The sequence below is a fragment of the Diachasma alloeum genome, unplaced genomic scaffold, assembly GCF_001412515.2.
Source record: "Diachasma alloeum isolate Michigan unplaced genomic scaffold, Dall2.0 Dall_scaffold_00354, whole genome shotgun sequence".
Taxonomy (NCBI): Eukaryota; Metazoa; Arthropoda; class Insecta; order Hymenoptera; family Braconidae; genus Diachasma; species Diachasma alloeum.
The window spans coordinates 979608-1001798 of NW_021680493.1; the positions used below are offsets into that span (position 1 = coordinate 979608).

The window sequence follows — 22191 nt, forward strand, 5'->3', positions numbered from 1 at the left end:
CTCTCTCTCTCTCTCTCTCTCTCTCTCTCTCTCGCCCTCTTCCCCACTCATTCAGAGGTAGTGAGGGGCTTCCCCTACCCGCAGTCACTGCTTTTTTTTTTCAAATTGCCGCCAAGTCGTTGCGTTTCGTAAATTGTAAGCCCCACTTAAGCGCCGCTGCAGTTCCCCACTCGTATCAAAAAGATTGTATCATAATTTTCAGTTCACGAACAACACCGGGCGCGACACCGGTTCGGTGCAGGGGTCCCGTCGCGCCAATTTTTGGAATACATTTGTTTTTCTTCCATAATCATTAAAAATTGCCTGTATCACTGAGAGGGCATAGGTGTAAATTCATCGTCCTTTGGAGGATTCGATTTTTTTTCCAATTTTGATTTTCGCTGTGATTTTTATTGTCATGAAATTTTGAGTGATTGGAAAACTTTCTGGTGGAGACATTGACATTTTTTCGGTGAGTTTATTCTCGGTTTGATTAGATTTATCCGTACAAATCCGTACAATGATCTTTGCTCGAATTGTTGGAATGGTCATTAATTAATTTGATATTCAGCTCACTGGGTGCAGTTTTACGACGCTCATTCAATTTTTTCGAGGGTCGGCGTTCAATTAACGTAATTGAGTGATTACGGGAATTCCTCGTAGAATTTTGTTATCAAATATTTTGCAGAAAGCAGAAAGGTACATTCGGAATTACTCGTATGAGTGGGTTTTATAGAGCACCACAGCCCAGAGGGAATTTTTGAATTCACGTGATTTTCGCGATTGGATAATTCAGATGAACTTTCCTCTGGGGTGATGCGCACGGAGAGAAAAATCGACATATTATGACAAAAATAATTTATTGAGTGGAGAACATCGCATGCATATTCGATTAATTTATGGTAGGTTTCAGGCAAGAAATCGGTGCTCTTCGGACTAAAGGAGGATGATACAGAATGAATAAATGATATGTTTTTCTGGAAATTAGATAATATTCCTGAAGAGACAAAGTAAGTTTGAGAGAAGGAAAAGATGGTATTGCTTTCTTTCAAACTCATTGCGATTGAGAGCAAGTGACGGTTATATTTTAGAAATATCTGAAGGTTCTCCCCTGTAGAAATTCTGTATTTATTCGATATGAAAGTCTCTGATCCATGATTCACTGAATCGAAGCTTTTAGTATTTTTTAGTAATTTTCTCATATTTTTACACGAAATGAACGATTTCTTGAGGCAATAAATTGTCACTTTATCGCCAAGTGTTCGTGTTCGAGTCATGAACATTTCATTGGATTTTTACACGGCCTGACTCATTATTCGGAATTCTTATCACAAGCGTTTTATCCTCAAAAGATGAGATATTTGACGCAAGAAATTAGTTTTGTGATACTATTTCGATATTTCTCACAGTGCATCGTCTTTCTTCACCTAAACCCCGAATTCCGTTGAGTGACACTCGCTTTTCACAAGGTTATTGGCAAACTGAATTTCCCCTCCGTTATTTTCTACGAATAAGAACATTTTTCACAATAAACAATTGATAATTTCATTTTTATGCATTTCAAGGTAATTGTTATCGTCAAAAATTATGAATAAAAATTCCCTTCGATTTTTTAATATCATTCTAGTGTCTCTTCGGAAGAGAATCTGAATAAAACAAAATTTATCAATTGATGTGAGAATAAGAGAAATATGAATTCGAGAAAATGTAAAAGAGTTCTAACGGCACGCGCCGAACAATTCATATCCAGGCCATGCGGTGGACTTGTCCACGCACGAGGAAGTCGGCATAACGTTTTCGTGCTCACGTAGAAAATACACGTGTAATCATGGAGTAACGTGGACAGTTGACAGTTTTTCGAAGTCTAGAAGATTCGCTTGTCGTTTAAAGTCATGGAAAATATACATCCGTTGTTGTAATTTATCATTTTCAACGAATCGACTAGTTTTTTTTCTACAGCACTTGTTATCGTCTTCGACCGAAGCTATTCTGTTTCCTTCGATCATAAATTGGTAGCAACAACTCTTCATCGTATACTGTTTTTTTTTGTTTTTTTTTTTAATGAAACTTTTAAATGAAACTTTAAAAGAAACTGCATCTTCTCGTCTCGTCTCGTCAACCTATTACATGAAAACAGTCCTGGTTATCTCATCGCAGATTTATGCTCCCCCCTTTCCGCCACGCCACTTTCTTTGAGACTCACCTCCACACGTAATCGGATTTGAACCCCCGAACTATAATTATCTTCCTATTATTTACCCTTCCAGTCATCATCCTTACATCACCCATCAAATGCTCACGATATCCACTGACATGAGGGAATTACACTCTCCTGGACGCACTCAAATTGCAAAATTCATTTTCAATTTGAATTTTATCAACAATATATTATGTTACCATATATGAACGTCTGCCTGAGAGGAGCACATTCTGTCGATTCTACACTGAGAGAAAAACAAACTCGTTGTCAAACAAGTCTTGTTTGGGCCAACAAAATCGCTAGTTGAAAATTGCTAAAAAAGAATTTGTTTGGTTCGAATTTGAAATTCTCAAACATGAATAATTGTTCTGCTTTCGACAGCAATGAAATATTTAGCCCAAGAGGCGGATAATTCACACCAGACGGTGCCTTTTCAGGATGAAAATATCTCAGATAGAGGAAAACCAAATGCCAGCAATATCAATCGGGGTAATTGAACTGCTACACGCCCGTTCAATCTCAGCCTAAACCTCTCACGTAATTTTCACGTTAAGTCATACGAAGAATGCTAAAACACTCATCGTCACGATTTCCCCATGTAATCCCACATCCAGGAACTTGGTAATCTGAATTACATCATCCAAACAGTTCAGTAAAATCAAACATAACATTACAGACGAGAATAGGCGTCGGAGAGAGATGGGCCGCGGGGTCAGGCCAATCCCCTTTCAGGAAGTGCATCTAAAGAAATTGAAAATGAATAAAATAACATGAAAATATTGTGCAATAACTTGACCTGAGATGGACAATTCCATGCGTGGCATTTCACTTGTCTCTGATTCTCTCTGTCTCTGACTCTCTGCTTCTTATTTATTGTTGCCATTTTCATGGATGTCTCCGTCCATATGTAGCATTGCTTCCCTGTGTTACGTGTCCAAATTAGATAGTATTGGACATCCACGTGATCTCGCACGTCTACTCACATTAGATTTTTTCTCTTATCACGTAATGCAGAGGGGTCCCTCCCCCTGTTTGCACGAAGAAGTAATCACATAAACTTGTTATTTCGTTTTCATTTTTAGAGGAACAAACAAGACCCATATGGGCCTGGCCTTTCCTCATCTCCTGCTGGGGAGATCCGAATTTTTCCATTTTTTAATTTCATTCGTCTCAACTACACTGTTGAAAATTTTCGCCTCAATTTTCTGTGCCAAATCCTGAAAATTTTTATCGTGTTCAAATGCCCAATGAAATTTCAGGGAATATTGTCATTGACAATCAAATATTCCATTCATTTTTGGTTCAAATGATCTAAAAATCAATAAAATACTTGATTTTTCACATAACTTTCAGGGAAAAATTGAAAATTCATGTACTTTTGTTGCTGAATATTCATTCATTCATATTTCCATCTCACTACCACTCCAAACTCATGAGTTTCCTTGAAGTCCACCTAAAACTTGAAATTTCATAACCATTTTTCCCCTCAATCCGACTCAATGTCACTCTCATGAGAATTACTGTGATATTTTTCATGAAATTTTCAGTTGCAGGAAAACTGACAAGTTGATTATTGTTGTTGGAACTGACTCCACTCAATCAGAAGCATTTTACAAAAGAAAACAACGCAAAAGAACAAAAATTCATACTCTCTTTTGAAATTTTTCAATGATGACGTATCCAAGTGAATTCCCTCGCTCCATTACCCATTATCGGTGGTATGCACCAAGTACGGAGAAATGCCGCGAAGAAAGCGTAGCGAGAAACCAATAACCCACTGTTTCAATGACCTGGCCAACTTCAATCCATCAGCGATGATTCATCTACACATTGTCATGTCAGGCTATTATAAATTCACCTTCGTAATTCATGTCATCTGATCCAGATTTCACAAAATACCTGATCACACGCAATAATTTAAAGGATTCGTGATTCAGAAATTTAACTAACTAGAGTTAATCAAGCTTACAAAGTTAAAATGGAAAAGTTTTCAATATCCTGTATAAATTTGAATTACTCCGGTAGAAATTCAAATCAGCTTCGAATAAGGAACTAACCAGTAAAAACTGGTTTTGATCAGTTTTGGATAAGAATTGTAACGCTTGTTTTGATCCACGCCTGATCCGAATGTCAAGGGCGGGCCTCATCATTCATAAATTAGCCAACATACAATGAAGACAAGATTTGGAACTATCTTGAAGTTCATATCCACACATGTATGCGAGTATTGACTATCATTAATATTTCTATTGATCAGTAGAAAATTCCTATGCTCTCCATTTCATCATTCGTTAATTCACTGGGAAAATGTCTTACCCTACTCCCACCATTTCCACTTTCTATCGCTCTTGAGTTGGTAAAATCCGGAATCAGGTCGAAGAGCAAAAGTCGAATTTTTTAAAATTCCCCAGAACCATCTGTTGCTTCCTTTCCGGAATGACCGAGTACAATTGCACAATCGGAGAAGTCGAAAAAAGAATGGAAAAAATATACTGTCTCAGGTGAATACGACCTCGAACAACGCAAACCGTAAAATTCCATTTGAAGATCGTGCTCGCGTGGGTCACAAGAGATCATAACGGGCCTGCGGAGCCTATCATATTGTCCTCTCTTTTATTTACATGAGACCGAACGCGTGCTACAGCGCGTAATTGTAACGGTCATAATTGAAAATCTCAAAATTAAATTAATCATGAATTAAATTTGAGGCCTCAGACGACTGGAACCAATGAGAAATAAGCGCGACAGACTTGCGAGATATCGATAGTTATCGACTTTAAGTGTATGTTCTTTTTAGAATAGGACGAGATTGGCTGCGCGTGCTGCGCACGCGCCTTCCCATCTCCTCACGTAGTGGCGCTTCGGTTTCAGTCTTACGCTTACGCTTATTCGAGATTTTCGAGATATTTCGAGATCGATTTCCTTTCTCCTTTTTACGATAGGATGAGACCGAACGCGCGCGACAGAGCGCTGTAATTGTAACGATCATAATTGAAAATCTCAAAATTAAATTAATCATGAATTAAATTTGGCGCCTCAGACGACTGGAACCAATGAGGAATAAGCGCGACCGACTTGCGAGATATCGATAGTTATCGACTTTAAGTGCATGTTCTTTTTAGAATAGGATCTCATCTGTTGCAATAGTAGATGAAGCAAAAAATTCACTTTACCTTCCGTTTCTGATTTATCTTCCCGTTAACGTCTCGAGTTCGCCGAAGTTGCAAGGAAAAAAGCAATTATGGGGTGAAAAGTCATCAAAGATATGAAATGTAAAAAATGACGATGGTTTATAGTGCTAGAAGTCTTTGTTACTCGTTGACGCATGACCTTTTATTTTCTTTCGTGATATACGTTAGCGGAATTTTTTCCAAGCAAGTTATTATAGTTTTTGTCACTCTGTAAAAAATAGCGGTCAAATCGGTTAATTTCAAAACGAATGGATAGAGAAAACACACAATGACTCATTAATTGATCGATTGAATTATGAAATATTCGTTTTTTCGAACTTCGAGATTTGAACTTGATAGTGAAGTGAAATACGTTTATTCAGGTCAGAAGTGGAAATTTACGTAATTGTGTGATTATCTTTTATGTTTTTATTTGTAGACAAGAAAATTTCTTACAAAAAAATTCATCAAGCTTACATCTGTTCATTAGTGTTATGCTTATTAGAATTAGTTATCATTGATGAAACAGATAAAATTTTAACTAAACAGATTTTCTCTCTCAGAAAATCAAGTCTAAACTTTAATTTCAATTTAGCTAGCACTTCCCACAATGATGTCAACATCGCGATTTAACGCGAAATCTTATCTACAAAATCCATCAAATTTGAATAAAACTCTGACAAAAGTCAACAATTGACTGCAGAATTAAAGATATATCTTCCACAAATGCGGACCTGAAAAGAAAACAAAACAAGGAAAAAGAATAAATATAATTCAGTAGCGAAGTGGTAAAACGGATACAGAAGTAAATTCTGACTATTGACCAGTTTTCAATGAATATCTCGGAATCCAAGGGAGATAGCAAAATTTTTGTTATAACCTTTTTTGTAGAGCCGACTGAGAGCTACAACAAATGTAATTACGAAAATTTCGCTATCTGCCTTAGATTCCGAAATATTCCTCAAAAACTCAACGGGGGCATACGTCGACTTAAACCGCTTTACCACTTCGCTAATGAATTCTCAATTCTGTTTTGCTTACCTGTTTCATTCAATTTAAACTACTAAATATGTATCTCCACATTCATCTGTCCCATCAACAAAAATCTTCACGAACAATAACAAAAACATCTCGAAGGAAACGTTTATGTTGCAACGTGGAGAAACTGCACATTACAATGACCCTTAATAAACCCAAGTGTATGTCAACAACAATCTCCTGCACATGTGCATCGAAATAAACAGCAGTGAGCGTGAGGAACACTCGTGCCCGACAGCAATCGATGGGATGAAATGTTTGCATCTGTGAACTCTACTACAGATAAATACAACTCCCATACCTGGAGGGAATAAAAATGAAACTCTTAACGTATTCATGAATTTCGTAATCTCAATTTACAAGCGGTGGTTTCCCGGTAATTTTGAATCATCACAGCATCATTATAATTATATCGAGAGTTTTCTTCTCGACAATTTTATTCAATTGTCTGTGTGACTTCAAATTGAATGAAAATCATTCATTTGAATTCTCCTCGTGATCCCTAGCTGTTTTATCCTTCACGAAATGTGAGCGTCAAATGCATTTTAAGGCACGATCGCCAAAACTAAGATTTATTGATCTTTAGCCATTAAAATTACTCTTCCTCTTTTGAGTTCCACGGTCCTATGAACGAATTGGCACATGCCCTTTCTATCGGATTCTATCGTTCATGTCAAGCTTGACTTCAAACGGAAAAAAAACTTCGGGAAAATTTACGTGACAAAACGTAAAAGGGGAATTTTTATGCAAAAACTTGGATAAAATTTCAAGAGAAAATTAATTTTCCCAAAAAATATGCACAGAGAACAGTGATTTTTGAGGATCTGTAGCGATATATCACGATTTTATGGTACGATTGCCGCAACTTTTTTCTCCTTGAATCCTAAACAATTACGATTGTTACAAATATATGTATTAAAAAAAATTTGTTTCATAATTGTGAAACCATAAAAGAAAATTAGAGAAAATTCATCGGAAGATCTTTTCGTAAGAAATTTCACTTTTTTTAGCTATGAGGGATGTCAACCAATCAGAATATAGTATTCGAATCCGCCAGACGGTTTGAGAAATTTCTACAAGGAAATAGAATTATTAATGGAATTATCAATTTCTCTATGATATTTCCCTGATAGTTCTGCCAGGATGACGACTGACGTGAAAAAGAATGATCAGAATTTTTTTGTGGAGATTTTATGCATTACAAAAGTGTCCTCGCGATATTTCTCCTTGCGCATACTAGTTTAGGTGATGTTTGCCGAATGATCCGCACAAAATTCCCAGGGTTTCCGGTCTCGAGCGATTCCACTACGGAATTAAATCCAAGGAGACAAATGTGGAATTCCCACTCGTCTCTTGTCAACATGTTTGTCAGATGAATTTGAAAACTTCTTTATGTCACAAATGACTGTGACCATTGACCTTTTTTTTCTATGTGAAATCATTAGACTTGTCAAATCATTGTAAGAGGAATACAAATTAAAAATGCATTATTCCGTCATTGCACAGTATTTTTTTCTCAGGATTTCCAGCAATGGCAATAAAAAGAACAATCAGAGGAATAAAAAGAGTGTAATCAACGAGACCTGGTGATTACACAGATGAAAACTATGTATATAGGTAACCAAATTGCATTGATTCAGATCTACTATGAAGCAAGAAATATAGAAATGAGTCAAAACGTTGTATAATTTTTTAAATATCTCAGAAATATGCCGGAGCTTCCGACATTCCATCGGAAGATCGGAAGATATTTTTACTTCAGTTTTCATTTAAATTCATTACGAATTCCTACAAGAACTTCCAAACTGATCACACGGAGAGAAATTTTTGACAAAAATTATCCTACCGTAGGGGCTGTATTAAGGGACTGTGAAGAGGATTGTTAAGGGGGTGAAGTCTTGTCATTTTTTGAAGAGTGTCTCTTTCCGTTACACTTATTATTTCAGTAGCGAAGTGGTCAAACGCTTCAAGTCGATTTTGGCTGTTGGCCAGTTTTCAATGAATATCTTGAAATCTAAGGTAGATAGCAAGATTGTTCTCATAACCTTTTTAGTAGCACTCAATTCGCTCTACAAAAAAGATTTCCATGAAAATTTCGCTATCTCCCTTAAATTCGGAAATATTTCTGGAAAACTCGACTAAAGACTAAATTGACTTAAACCGTTTGACCACTTCGCTACTAATTTGATCGGCATTTCTGGAAAAGAGCAGCAGTGGAAGGGTCTAGTTCAATATTGCCAGGCAAATTGCTTCACAAATTGTATCGATGTGGTGCATCCCGAGGATGTTCGATTCGTGAGAACTAAAAGTATTGACTTCACCAGAAAAAGAGAAAACTGTGAGAAAAAAATGTGATAAAAATACGCAAAGATAATGAGTGCATAATACCGAGGGACATTAATGCCACTGATGCATAAACATTTATAAATGTGAAACTACAACAACAACAATGCATCTGAAACGCTAGACAATCTGTTTTCCTATGTCTCCTTTTTACACAATATAACGTAATACCACGATTGACGTAGAGCGGATAGTCTTGAATTATACAAATATTTTGCTCACCTTATTACCGAACGATTAACAAGAACGATTACGAGTAGATGGTTTTTCTCAATGAGATTATTAGCCTCTCTTGTAGGCACACGATAATGTTGTTGTTCACGTTTTCAACAATTAATTCAAGTTTACTTCCGTCACGATTGGTCCATTCATTGATTTCCTCATACATGAACGTTATTCATAAGTGTATGAAAGCTGTCATGATCACTAACAAGAGATGATCTACCTATAAATTTTAATTGTTCAGGTGAATTTCAAATGAACACCAGCGGCGGTCTCACAGCTCCCGAGATGTCGAACATCTACAATAATTCCATTGTCAGCTTCTACAACCACATCTTCTATGATCTGGCTGGTAAGTGCAGCCAGCAGCCTTTTATAAAAACTTGGAAAAGTTTATAGAATGAACTGAGAGTCGTTGCTGAGTAGAACAGTTAAAATATTCTTCTCACCGTCAATAGCATTGAATTTACATGTGAAATAGATGCATTAGTTAGAGAGAAGATGAGGAGCATTAGATCGTTCTAATTTTAGTTATGATAATGCCACATTAAATGCATCTTTCAGACCCAAGGACGAGGGACTGGTTCCTGATGTCCTCGCCAGTTCCAGGAGCGAGTATAATGATTGGATATCTGTACTTCGTACTATCCTGGGGCCCTCGTCACATGGAACACAGGAAACCGTACAAGCTTAACAATACTCTCATTTTGTACAACTTTGCACAAGTATTGCTGAGTATATGGCTGTTTTGGGAGGGGTTGGACGGCGCCTGGTTGGATAAGTACAGTTGGAAATGTGAACCCGTCGATTACTCCAATACACCCGAAGCCCTCAGGGTAAGTATTCTTAAGTAAAGGGTTCGTTTAATTAATAAATTGTTTATTGGCGATATTTGGGGCGATAAAATGATATAGTAATCACGACCACTAAAAAGACGCGTCTGTTGAATATAATGTAAGATTAAAGAATAACTAAAAAGAAAGAGACGATCGTGTCGTACGGCCGGGAGAATTACGGCGCATCAACTCCGTTATTCAATGAACGATAACTTGAAAACAGTCGAATGAAAAAAATTGAAATAAAATGCATTGGCTGGGTGAACTTTGAAATAAACTACTAGAGAATTTCCTAATTTTTCACACCAATTTCAATGTTTGCCGACAATTGATTGCTAGGGTGTCGCTAGGTTGTCTATTCCCTAGGTTGTCTATTGATTTTATTCATGCGTGATTATCTCCTGATTTTTTTTCCGAATTTTTCCCTTCAAGTTAAAAGCTATCAAAATACAGTCGTGAATAAATCAATGTAATTCCACAGGTAGCAAGAGGTGTATGGATATACTTTCTCGCAAAAATATCCGAGCTCTTAGATACAGTGTTCTTCGTCCTGAGGAAAAAGGAAAGGCAAATATCATTCTTGCACATGTATCATCATACGGTAATGCCACTGATATCATGGGGTGCTACGAAATACTATCCAGGTGGTCACGGAACATTTATCGGTGGGTATTGGGCAACCATAAAATATTGGATATTGCTCTAATCGAAATAATATTGCAGGTGTAATCAACAGTTTTGTTCACATCGTAATGTATACTTATTATCTCCTGGCTGCTGCTCTACCTCAGTATCAACAGTATTTGTGGTGGAAGAAGTATATCACAACGTTACAAATGGTAATGTATCTTGGTTTGCACTGACCTCATTCAGTTGAATCGTTCAATCCAACAATTTCGTAATGTCGTTTTTATTTATTTTCTTCGCAGGGTCAATTTTGTCTTGCCTTTCTTCACAGTCTTCAACTTTTGATATACGATTGTGATTACCCAAGGTGGTCACTCATTCTTATTCTTCCAAACGTTACGTTCTTCTACTTTTTGTTCTCCGATTTTTACAAGAAAGCCTACGTCGCTGGAAAATCGAAGAAAAACGAGAAGATAAATGGTACGGGACAGGGCAATGGAAATGCAAATAATGTGAAACATAACAAGGACACCGAGGAAGGATCTAGGAAATACTCCAACGGTCATGTGCAAAATGGCAAAGAAAAACGTTCATAAATAGACTTGAAAGAGAGAACATTAAAGTAGCGAGTGATGGTAAACATCGACAGAATATCGGAAAAGGAAACATTAACTGTCATCATTCGATGATCTTCCAATTATGATTACGGATAATATAGTTACCAATGCTATCGATCGAGGAAAACTTGAATGATGTAGCCAAGATAGCCCAAAGTTGGTACTGTGACGACAAGATACTTGCACATTTTTGCAGTGCATTTTCTATGTTAATTTTACTATGAATATACTTAGAAAATTTTTGAATGCATCTTCGGTTTTCTAGGTAGAACAATCGCTCGCGCATCAGGCACAAGCGGGTGCCATTTGAGAAGCAAAAAAAGGATGAGAATGATCCGAAAAATTGCTCAGTAAAGTTTAACGACTAATGATACTGCTTCCAAACATTCCGATCTCCCGGCCGCATAACATAGATTTTAGTGACCAACCTGTCATAGCTAGTGTTAAATTCAGGACATAAGACATAAGACATGTGTGAGGGTAAATGAAGCAATTAAAATGATGAAGAGAATTGAAGAATCTCTAGCTCAAGTTGAATAATCAAAAATGTGTATTATGAAGATTTTAACGAAATTGGCCTATGAAGTTTAAAATATATATATATCTCAACCTTGTTCATTGACTCAGAGAATATGCTTCAGTTTATTGACTTAGAGAGAACGCCCGTACACTGAGAAAAAAACAAACGCGTTGTCAAACAAGTCTTGTTTGGGCCAACAAAATCGCTAGTTGAAAATTGCCAAAAAAGAATTTGTTTGGTTCGAATTTGAAAGTCTCAAACATGAATAATTGTTCTGCTTTCGATAGCAACGAAATATTCGGCTCAAGAGGCGGTTAATTCACGCCAGACGGTGCCTTTTCAGGATGAAAATATCTCATACAGAGGAAAATTTATCAACAAATATTTTATCCCTAAGTTACAAGATTGCTGTCATATCATTAGTATTGTTTCATTTAAGGGTTTATTTCTTGTCTGTGATTATTAGACCGCCGAAACGAAAAACTACTATCCCTTGTTCCGCATAAAACAAAGATTTTTCGGGAGCAAAATACGTATGGGAGTATCGAATAACGAAGGAGTTGTGCTAGAAATGACATTTCTTGCGTCTACAGAGGATGCAATTTTTTTTGAACTACTAAATCTATTTTTGCGACAAAAATTTTTCATTCTGGCGCACTCTCTGCATGTTTGGCACAAAAAACCCTTTTTTGATCATTTTCAAAAAACTATTTTCTCGGCACAAGTAGGACTTGTTTGAGAACTTCGTCGTTTTTCTCTCAGTGTATATGCAGTGATGCCGCGAGAGACTTTACGAGACAATACTTTGGAGAGATGGTCTTGGTCTCGATGAACTTGGAAATCTTCAGTCTCGTTCCAGTCTCGAAATACGCAGTATCGACTCCTCTCGTCATGACTCCGAGTCAATTCATCTCATTTCGGTCTCAAGTTTTTTGTATTTTTTCGAGATCGAGACGAGACCAAAAATTTCCGCGTTTACTGACAATGAGACCGAGACAATTCCTCCAAAGTACTGTCTCGTGATGTCTCGTAAAGTCTCTCGCGGCGTCACAACGTACATGTAATGAGGGCCCAAAGATCATGGCTTTAAGCTCGGCAAGGATTATATGCTCTCATTCTTGCCGAAACTGACAAATGAACCTCCTCAAACGTTATTCTCTCTAGCTTAGATGTACGAAAATCTCCAGATGTACCATAAAATTACATGTTGAAAGTTTATGTAGGAAAGAAATAAACCATGTGTTCCATATGATATAGAAACGGTTAGCGATCTGTCATTTATTTGTTTGTCGGAATTCAGCTGTTACGTTTCATTACTTTTTCATATTATGTAACACGAAATTCTTTTGTACAATATTATCATCTTCATTATACCCTGTAATAAAATAGAAAAAAAGTTGGTATTCAAATAATTCACTTTCACTCATTAATTCGTTTAATATAAACATGTGAGCAAATATATTTGGTAACATACATGGTAATAATAAATAACAAACGTTTCGATTACGCAAGCGATATGCGAAATGAGATGAGTTGGTTTTGTGCTGGTAAATTTTTGTTTAGAATCTCATTTATAAACCATATAAATACATTGATTTAAGATATTGTCATAACAATAAAAATTTTCAAACATTTTCTAGAAAGTGAGGCATTCGTATTGATTGGTGCTCCGTCAATAAGGTTGAAGCTATTTCGAAGTAATCAATCGGCATGATTACGATTCCTTTGGCGTCACGATTTATCTTGTTTTCCATACCATTTTTCCCCAGGATTACGGGAAAAATAATGAAAAAATTCCATCTCCATTATTTCTCCTGAATTACAGAGATTATTCACGGAAGACAGAGGTTTATATAGCGTTCCACATCTTGTGACGTCACTGGGTCACAAAAAAGGAGTCACTAAGGTCACGAAGTCACAAGTATCACATAAAAAAAAGAGTCGCGAGGGTCACGAGGATCACAAGGGTGACAGTGCCTTGTTGAATGTGTTTTTGACTGAAAATTCTTTTGTTGCAGATTTTGTTGACTGAATTTTTGTGATTATTGTTGCGATTTTTTCAGAAATAAGATCAATCGAAAACATCTCCAACAAAAAAATTTCCCTTAAAATTGAGTTTTGTTGTTTTGATGGTGTAAATATAATTATTGAATTCACATGTGGGAATGTGAGTGCATGAATTGTTATGTCAAGTACCTATACGAATCTTCACGGAAATGTTCGTATCTTGCAAAATAAGAGTTGAAATGCTTATATCCCAAAAACTAATTGAGAGGGAATTTTTTCTTCATTTTTTTCCGTATTCCTGAGGAAAAATGGTACGGAAAATCTATATCAAATGGCGGTGCCAAGGGAGTCGTAATCTTCCCACACACAGAAAAACCTAAATGTAAATTACGTTTATCAAAACGAATTTACGCTTCAGAAAGCGTAAAAGAGGACTTCTTAAACGTGATATACGTTTAGGTTGTTCTGTGTGGAATCAATCGCCTTCGACTTCTTCACAGGTGTGAATGTAGAGTAGAGGGTTCGTATAAGATACCTCGCGGTCCGAGCGCTCGAGGCCTACCCCCACTCTCGGCACTTTTATCGCCTCCCGAATGTTTGTTCCGTGGGCTTCTTTAAGATATCCAGGGCCCCGGTGATTTTTCAACGGGAAGAGAGTAGTTATGAGGATCAAACGGTGTTAAGGGTCAAACGGGAGGGACGAACGAAGTGATCATGAGGCTCTAATGACCTTAAGGGGGGGTCACACCACTTTTTTCAAGTAATGGAAATATACATCGATTTTTTTTTCACTTTTCCCATCGAAAAATCGTAATTTTTCGTCTGTGATTGTTCTCGAGTCCACCAACAATCCCCCAACATCAGGTGCCATTCTATCATGCGGGGTTATGTTTAGAGAGAAAAGGGAACGCGGGCGATACAAATTCAAAACATTAAACACATATAAACTGATTAGTTATCGATATTCATTCAGTAAAACTGAAAATTTCATTGAATTCGGGCGCGACGAGCGAGGTATCTTATTTGAAACCCGCTGATCCCTATTCTTCTCCTCTCTATCGGCGCGCGTAGTGGGGGCACGGGGGTTCCCGGATTTCCACTCTCCTACTGTCCCTAAGGTATCTTATACGACGCCTCTACTGTACTTCTGGCATTCAATCTCGTGACAGAATATTAACACATTGTTTCTTTATCTCACAGTTCATTAGATTTCTTTGTTGGCACTCATGTCTCCTTCTTCAAAGCGTTTTTCTTTGTGTATGCTTTTCGATAAAAATCACTGAAGAGGTAGAGGAAAATGACGACATTCGTTACGAAGAAGTAGGTGAGAGCCTTTGGCAGTGGGCAGTCCATTGCGAGAATCGACATAAGGTAAACAAGCATCAGACAAAATTGGACCTGTAGAGAAAGTTTGTCATTAATCAGACGTCTTGATGAATTTCCAAGCGTTAAAATGTCGAAACTAAAATTCCCCAGTTAATTAACGAAACAGTTTGGGACCAATTTACCTACAGATTATTTTTCTCACTCGGATTGCAGTCAATTAGAACGCATTATTCGAGGTCACGAGAGAGTTTTATTTCGGATATTTCCTCCTAGCTTTTGAAAATTGTGCAATCGCTCATTTCTTATCCTTGAAATACTGAATTTCGATCGCCCGATATCCCAGTGAGATAAATGAAGTGAGTTTTCCTGAAGCCTTCTTGATTAGAAATGAATACACTCAGTTTTGCAGGAGAAAGAATTTAATCTGCAAAAGTTGACACTTTCATTGCTATCCATTTCAAAGCCATCGAGAAATAGCGAATAATTTTGAAGCACTTGAAGGGATTCGAGAGAGTTTAAGAATATCCACATCTGTAGTTGAATATCTGTGCTTTCCTTCAAGTTCCATTAGACCCAAGGTTTCCATTCAATAACAATGCACAAATTAAAAAATTCGGAGGCACATGGATTCCAAAAATAACTCTCCCTTCCGGTTCGTCAATGAAAAAATCAATTTTTTGTGAAATATAATTTGAATGATATTGAATATTTATGACCTTTTTGAATTTTTCTCACGCACTTCAATTAATAAATTGTATAATTAAAAATCTTCAATCTTTAATACCCTTTGGGTCTTCAGAAATAGCCTTGAAAAAAATAATGGTATTCCTCGACTCGATAATCATTTGAATATCATTTGAAATCCCGGTCCGGACTATCAATTTTTTTCAGTAAAATTTTCTGGTTGTTCATGTTGAGAATAATTCCGGTTCCCCTCCTACCTCATCCAAAAATCATTTTCTATGACGTCACAAACATGTGTAACGCTATAAAATTCCCTTCTTCAATGTATCATGTTTTATGTTATCACGTTATGTTATGTTATATTATGTTTTATGTTATCATTACCAGTTGGATCCAAGTCATGTACTTCTTCCACCACAGGTACTTTCTGTATTGCGGACCTAGCGCAGCGATCAAGTAATAAGTGTACATGACAATATGGACAGAGGCGTTGAGAAATCCGATGAGGAGCCCCTGCTCACCAGGAAGAAGTTTCAAATAGCACCACGAGAACAGGGCTGTTATCGTGTGATGATAGACATGAAGAAATGTCACTTGATTCTGCTTCTTTCTCAGAACAAAGAAGACCTAGAAAGTATGCCGCAAGTGCTATGATATAATTTACACCGAGAGAAAAACAAACGCGTTGTCAAACAAGTCTTGTTTGGGCCAAGAAAATCGCTAGTTGAAAATTGCCAAAAAAGAATTTGTTTGGTTCGAGTTTGAAAGTCTCGAACATGAATAATTGTTCTGCTTTCGACAGCAACGAAAGATTTGGCTCAAGAGGCGGATAATTCACGCCAGACGGTGCCTTTTCAGGATGAAAATATCTCATACAGAGGAAAATTTATCAACAAATATTTTATCCCTAAGTTACAGGATTGCTATCATATCATTATTATTGTTTCATTTAAGGGTTCATTTCTTGTCTGTGATTATTAGACAGTCGGAACGAAAAACTACTATCCCTTGTTTTGCATAAAACAAAGATTTTTCGGGAGCAAAATACGTATGGGAGTATCGAATAACGAAGGAGTAGTGCTAGAAACGACATTTCTTGCGTCTACAGAGAATGCAATTTTTTTTTAACCCCTAAATCAATTTTTGCGACAAACATTTTTCATTCCGGCGCACTCTCTGCATATTTGGCACAAAAAATCCTTTTTTGATAATTTTCAAAAAACTATTTTCTCAGCACAAGTAAGACTTGTTTGAGAACTGTCGTTTTTCTCTGACTGCAGGCTGAATAATGCTACGAGAAACCGCCGAAAATGAAAATAAGTGAGATGAAATTATAAATGCAATTCAGTAGCGAAGTGGTTAAACGGTTTAACTCCTCTCCCAGTTGAGTTTTTGAGGAATATTTCCGAATTTAAGGGAGATAGCGAAATTTTCATAATAACCTTTTTTGTAGAGCAAATTGAGTGCTACTAAAAAGGTTATGAGAAAAATTTTGCTATCTCCCTCAGATTCCGAGATATTCATTGAAAACTGCTCAATAGTCAAAATTGACTTGTACCGTTTTACCACTTCGCTGCTGAATTAAAAATTATTGTGAGTAGTTTAGTTCACGGACGGATGGCACTAAATTGTCCCTGAGTTACAGTTGTCCTTGGTTCAAAGTTCAATGTCTCTAAACAGAATGGCATTCAATCACTGCAAATGCTTGATGCAAATGCTTAATTACCATGCTGAAATATTTCCCCTCATATCGATGAAGAGTGTGAACTGTTGTCAACTAGTTTTTGTTGTGTAAAGAGGTGAAATTTTGAGTGATAAAATGTATATTGAGCAGCAACGATAAGGCTCTGTCGATAATTGTGACATTGAACGCCGGAAAAACTAGTCAAAATAAACAAAACCGAACAAACGTGGGTTGCCATCATTTTCATATTTCACATACACGTGTGAATTGTGAGAATGGAAATTGTTGTATAATGAGTTTAATTGCGGTGTTAGAGATTTCTTACCGTGTCTAGCAATTCTATTACTTTTGAGAAGAAATACCACCAGGCAGCTGTCGTCAACTGTTGAGAAAAAAAAATGGTCATTCAATTGACAGTGTTTATCCGAAACCACAAGAACTTGAAAAAATTTCTAATTTTCACGAGATTGTATGTATTTTAATGATATAAATATCTCCACTATTTGGCTGGGCAGCCGACATTCCTCGTCGGACACGGGATTTCGTGTATTTGTTCGCATTACAGTCCACTTTTATTTAAATTTCTGGAGTCTCCGAGCAAGCGAGTTATTGTGAATAAATCCCATTAAAAACTCAGGTATAAGAAAAAATTGGATTATTAGTTTTGCCAAAGTGGTTGTATCCTTTTTTCATTAAGAGAGTAGTTTCACATGTCCTTTCATCAGCCCAAAAAATTACGCAATTTCTAGGCCAAACAGAAATGAGATTTTCGAAAGAGGCATGAATATTCAACTCTTCACGTAAACATCAAACAAATCGTAATTTTTCGTCTGTGATTATTCTCGAGTCCACTAACAATCCCCCAGCATCAGCTGCCATTCTATCACGCGGGCTTATGTTTAGAGAGAAAAGGGAACGCGGGCGATACTAATTCAAAACATTAAACACATGTAAATTGATTAGTTATCGATATTCATTCAGTAAAACTTAAAATTTCATTGAGTTCGGGCGCAACGAGTGAGGTATCTTATTTGAAACCCGCTGATCCTTATTTTTCTCCTCTCTATGAGCGCGCGTAGTGGGGGCACGGGGGTTCCCGGAATTCCACTCTCCTACTGTGCCTAAAGTATCTTATACGAAGCCTCTACTGTATTTTCGTTACCAGCCAGAAACAACTTTTCAGTGATCACTCGAGTCAGAAATGTTTTTCCGGCCGAGTGATAAACATGATTTTTCATCACACCATCTGCAAATGGCGTTGCACTGACATGAAAACTTTTTTGTTTTCGGGGAACTATCAGTAATTTTCAATCATCCTTGACATCCAATCGAAAATCTTTTATAATGGAGGAATTTTTCCCGGGAATCTAAGGGGAATTCTCCAAAATTTAGTGAAATTTTCAGCAAATGAGTGACAATTCATTTGCAATAAGTGACTCTCACTAAACACTAGAACTTTTTTTCCACTGTGTGGTGACCCACCCAACTACTAACCACGATCAACACACCGTCCAACTTGGATGTCCACCAGAGCAATATATTCCTCGCCATTACTGCTGGTTACTGAGTTTTTATAAAAAATGAAAAAATTTTAAATTGACTATCCACCAGCCTTTACCATTCTCTGATGATTTTTATCGCTTATTGTTCCAGAAGTACAGGTCTTCGTGAATATGTAGCTCAAGAAATCTGCTTTCAGTGCCTGAAATAATGAAACGAATAAATTTGCCTCTTAACTACGAAAAAATACATGAGGAATCAAAAAAAAATCTCACCAATGTTGCAAGCCAAATGCTGAATAAAACTTGTGCCCCGTTATACAGAATGAGTATATTGGTGAGTTGAAATGGAGGCCTCGACTCCATCATCTTCGGTCCAATTTTTAGGACAAATAAGAGATAGACACCGAGAATGAGTAGAACAGGTCCGGGAGAGCTCATGAGTGGCCACTCGTCGACCATTGGATCTGTAGATAAAACATACGTTAGGATTTCTTCTCAAGTCCAAATTTCCGATCTACGTCACAGAAAAAGTAAAAGGTCTTTAAGTCATCGGAGTCGGAATGAAATTGCTCGATTCGAAGAAATTGCTGCGATGTAATAAAATCGTGGCCCTGAATATGGCAATTGATATTGCATGTTCCTTCGCCTTGAAAGCATTTTCCCCATGGCAAATTAAATTTTCTAAACGGGCGTTTGTGAATTGTCAAATTCTAATTGCTACGATGACAGAAAATCATTTATTCATGTGTTTCTGCTGCGAAAGGGTATTATTCAAGCCTTCACATCAATCGTATGAATTGCATTATTTAAATTTCACAAGAAAGAACAAAAGTAGTGCTAATCGACTGCTTTTCGTTGGTTCAATGTCACTTTCAACTGTGCAGTAGCATGAGCAGATCTCAATGGCTCTGTGGGGGCATTGTGCATAGATTAATGAGATATGCAAAACACAAACGAGAAAGATTCACTAATGATGGTCAAAGGTTTGCGTTCAATGCCCGAGGACGGATATTATTGCAAAGAATATATGTATATTAAGCGTGAACTCGCTGGCAATATGTTCTCTTGTAGTGATGACAGTTTACCTTTGGTTGACTCCAGAATTTCATTGTAATTGCTGACGACAAGTTTCATGAAACTCGCCATGACTCTGATGTAATAGGATCCTCACCAGACAGTATACTCTAAAATTTACCAGAATGCATTGTATCAATTATAACACAAAATAATAATTTTCAATGTTGAAAAAAATTGGCCATCGATTGAACTATTTGTTATTGGATCGTTAAATAAATTAATTCAGCAGGTTTCAATTTTAACAACACCTCCACATGTCGATGATTCGTGCATTCTTGATGAGAAAACTACTTATTGTTCTTATTGAGATTAATTTTAAAAATCCTTATTTGTACTCACATTAATAACAATAATTATAGTAATATATAATAAAACTTGAGAGAATGTGAATTTTCGGTAGAGTAAAATCCACGTTGTAGTGAGGCCTCGAAGAACCTCACGGGAATGCCGCTAAAGTGCGTATCCCAAACCAGCAATAATGCTCGAAGCCAAAAGACATGATTCAGAATTACCGGTGTGGAGGGCCGAGAGATATCATTGGGCGATAGCTCTCCCCACCATTGTAACAACGTCCACCTTTCCACCGCGCGAAAAACTCAACTGAATTTCGATATTATTTCGGCATGCCATGGCTTTCGAATTTACCGGCAGTTATCCGAGGTATCAATGGAGTGCGTAATCTCCTGGTGTGAGTAAAAATATTCACCATTGATCAATCATATTTGATCACATTTGAGTGTTCAATGTCATTGGACGAGTTTAAGAAGTTACATAAATTTCAATTTAACATGTCGATGGAGTACAACTGGTTGAACTCCGTTTTAAAAGTGTTTTTCATTTTTTCGCCCCTTTCGTTGATTGAGCGTGAGGAATATGTAAAAATTGCAGAATGTATTTACCGAGTAATATGCGTCAATGGTGTATTTGCCAGGAATAAAGTTGCGCGGTTTCTTATGGACGGAAATGACAGAGATAGTCGAATTACTTCGTAGTGCTGTCTCCACGTGTGCGGTGCTACCCTCATGTTTATCTTGGAATTAGAGGGGAGGATTTTGGTTTGTCCGTAATTGAGGGGGACAGCGTTTATGGGGAGGCCTGTGATGATATTATGATCGACTAATTATAATGCGGATGATATGACAGATTCAAGCACTCAAATTTCCATAGAGGTGAAAAACGATTTCACGGGGAGACAGTGGTGGCCGTGATTTTTTCAATTTTCTCGCAGTTTCAAATTTCGTAATGGTTTCATTGATTGATGGATTTGAGGGGAGATTACGAGTTTTAAAAGTCGTGGGATATTGCAGTGAGATTTCTTAGGCATTGGAGATCGATTTTATGTGCTTAAAAATGAAGAATTCGGCAGCGAAGTGGCAAAAGGGTTTCAGTCGACTTATCTCCCAGTTGAGTTTTTGAGGAATATTTCCGAATCTAAGGGAGATGGCGAAATTTTCGTAATTACTCTTGTTGTAGCTCTGNAATTGCTGACGACAAGTTTCATGAAACTCGCCATGACTCTGATGTAATAGGATCCTCACCAGACAGTATACTCTAAAATTTACCAGAATGCATTGTATCAATTATAACACAAAATAATAATTTTCAATGTTGAAAAAAATTGGCCATCGATTGAACTATTTGTTATTGGATCGTTAAATAAATTAATTCAGCAGGTTTCAATTTTAACAACACCTCCACATGTCGATGATTCGTGCATTCTTGATGAGAAAACTACTTATTGTTCTTATTGAGATTAATTTTAAAAATCCTTATTTGTACTCACATTAATAACAATAATTATAGTAATATATAATAAAACTTGAGAGAATGTGAATTTTCGGTAGAGTAAAATCCACGTTGTAGTGAGGCCTCGAAGAACCTCACGGGAATGCCGCTAAAGTGCGTATCCCAAACCAGCAATAATGCTCGAAGCCAAAAGACATGATTCAGAATTACCGGTGTGGAGGGCCGAGAGATATCATTGGGCGATAGCTCTCCCCACCATTGTAACAACGTCCACCTTTCCACCGCGCGAAAAACTCAACTGAATTTCGATATTATTTCGGCATGCCATGGCTTTCGAATTTACCGGCAGTTATCCGAGGTATCAATGGAGTGCGTAATCTCCTGGTGTGAGTAAAAATATTCACCATTGATCAATCATATTTGATCACATTTGAGTGTTCAATGTCATTGGACGAGTTTAAGAAGTTACATAAATTTCAATTTAACATGTCGATGGAGTACAACTGGTTGAACTCCGTTTTAAAAGTGTTTTTCATTTTTTCGCCCCTTTCGTTGATTGAGCGTGAGGAATATGTAAAAATTGCAGAATGTATTTACCGAGTAATATGCGTCA

General features: G+C 37.0%; 2 protein-coding genes across 3 annotated transcripts in view; one reads left to right on the plus strand and one right to left on the minus strand.

The window, feature by feature from the left end:
- LOC107041103 (elongation of very long chain fatty acids protein AAEL008004) overlaps positions 1–11767 on the plus strand; it is a 43998-nt gene extending 32231 nt beyond the window's left edge. The window contains exons 1-6 of one of the 2 annotated variants that reach the window (XM_015261496.1): positions 217–451; positions 9197–9304; positions 9517–9788; positions 10270–10453; positions 10512–10627; positions 10718–11767. In XM_015261496.1, the coding sequence (XP_015116982.1) occupies positions 9208–9304; positions 9517–9788; positions 10270–10453; positions 10512–10627; positions 10718–11011 (963 nt within the window). In that variant the 5' untranslated portion in view covers positions 217–451; positions 9197–9207 and the 3' untranslated portion in view covers positions 11012–11767. Of the gene's footprint in view, positions 1–216; positions 452–9196; positions 9305–9516; positions 9789–10269; positions 10454–10511; positions 10628–10717 lie in introns of those variants that run through there. The other variant, XM_015261495.1, reaches the window with a different exon arrangement.
- A 2848-nt stretch (positions 11768–14615) lies between these two features.
- Positions 14616–20276, minus strand: LOC107041105 (elongation of very long chain fatty acids protein AAEL008004). Its single transcript, XM_015261498.1, has 7 exons — positions 20172–20276; positions 19841–19939; positions 19029–19219; positions 18872–18955; positions 17579–17635; positions 15954–16196; positions 14616–14957 (listed from the first exon to the last, which is right to left on the minus strand). Exons 2-7 carry the CDS (start codon positions 19899–19901, stop codon positions 14784–14786), a joined length of 810 nt encoding a protein of 269 aa, XP_015116984.1. The 5' UTR covers positions 19902–19939; positions 20172–20276; the 3' UTR covers positions 14616–14783.
- Positions 20277–22191: the final 1915 nt, after the last annotated feature.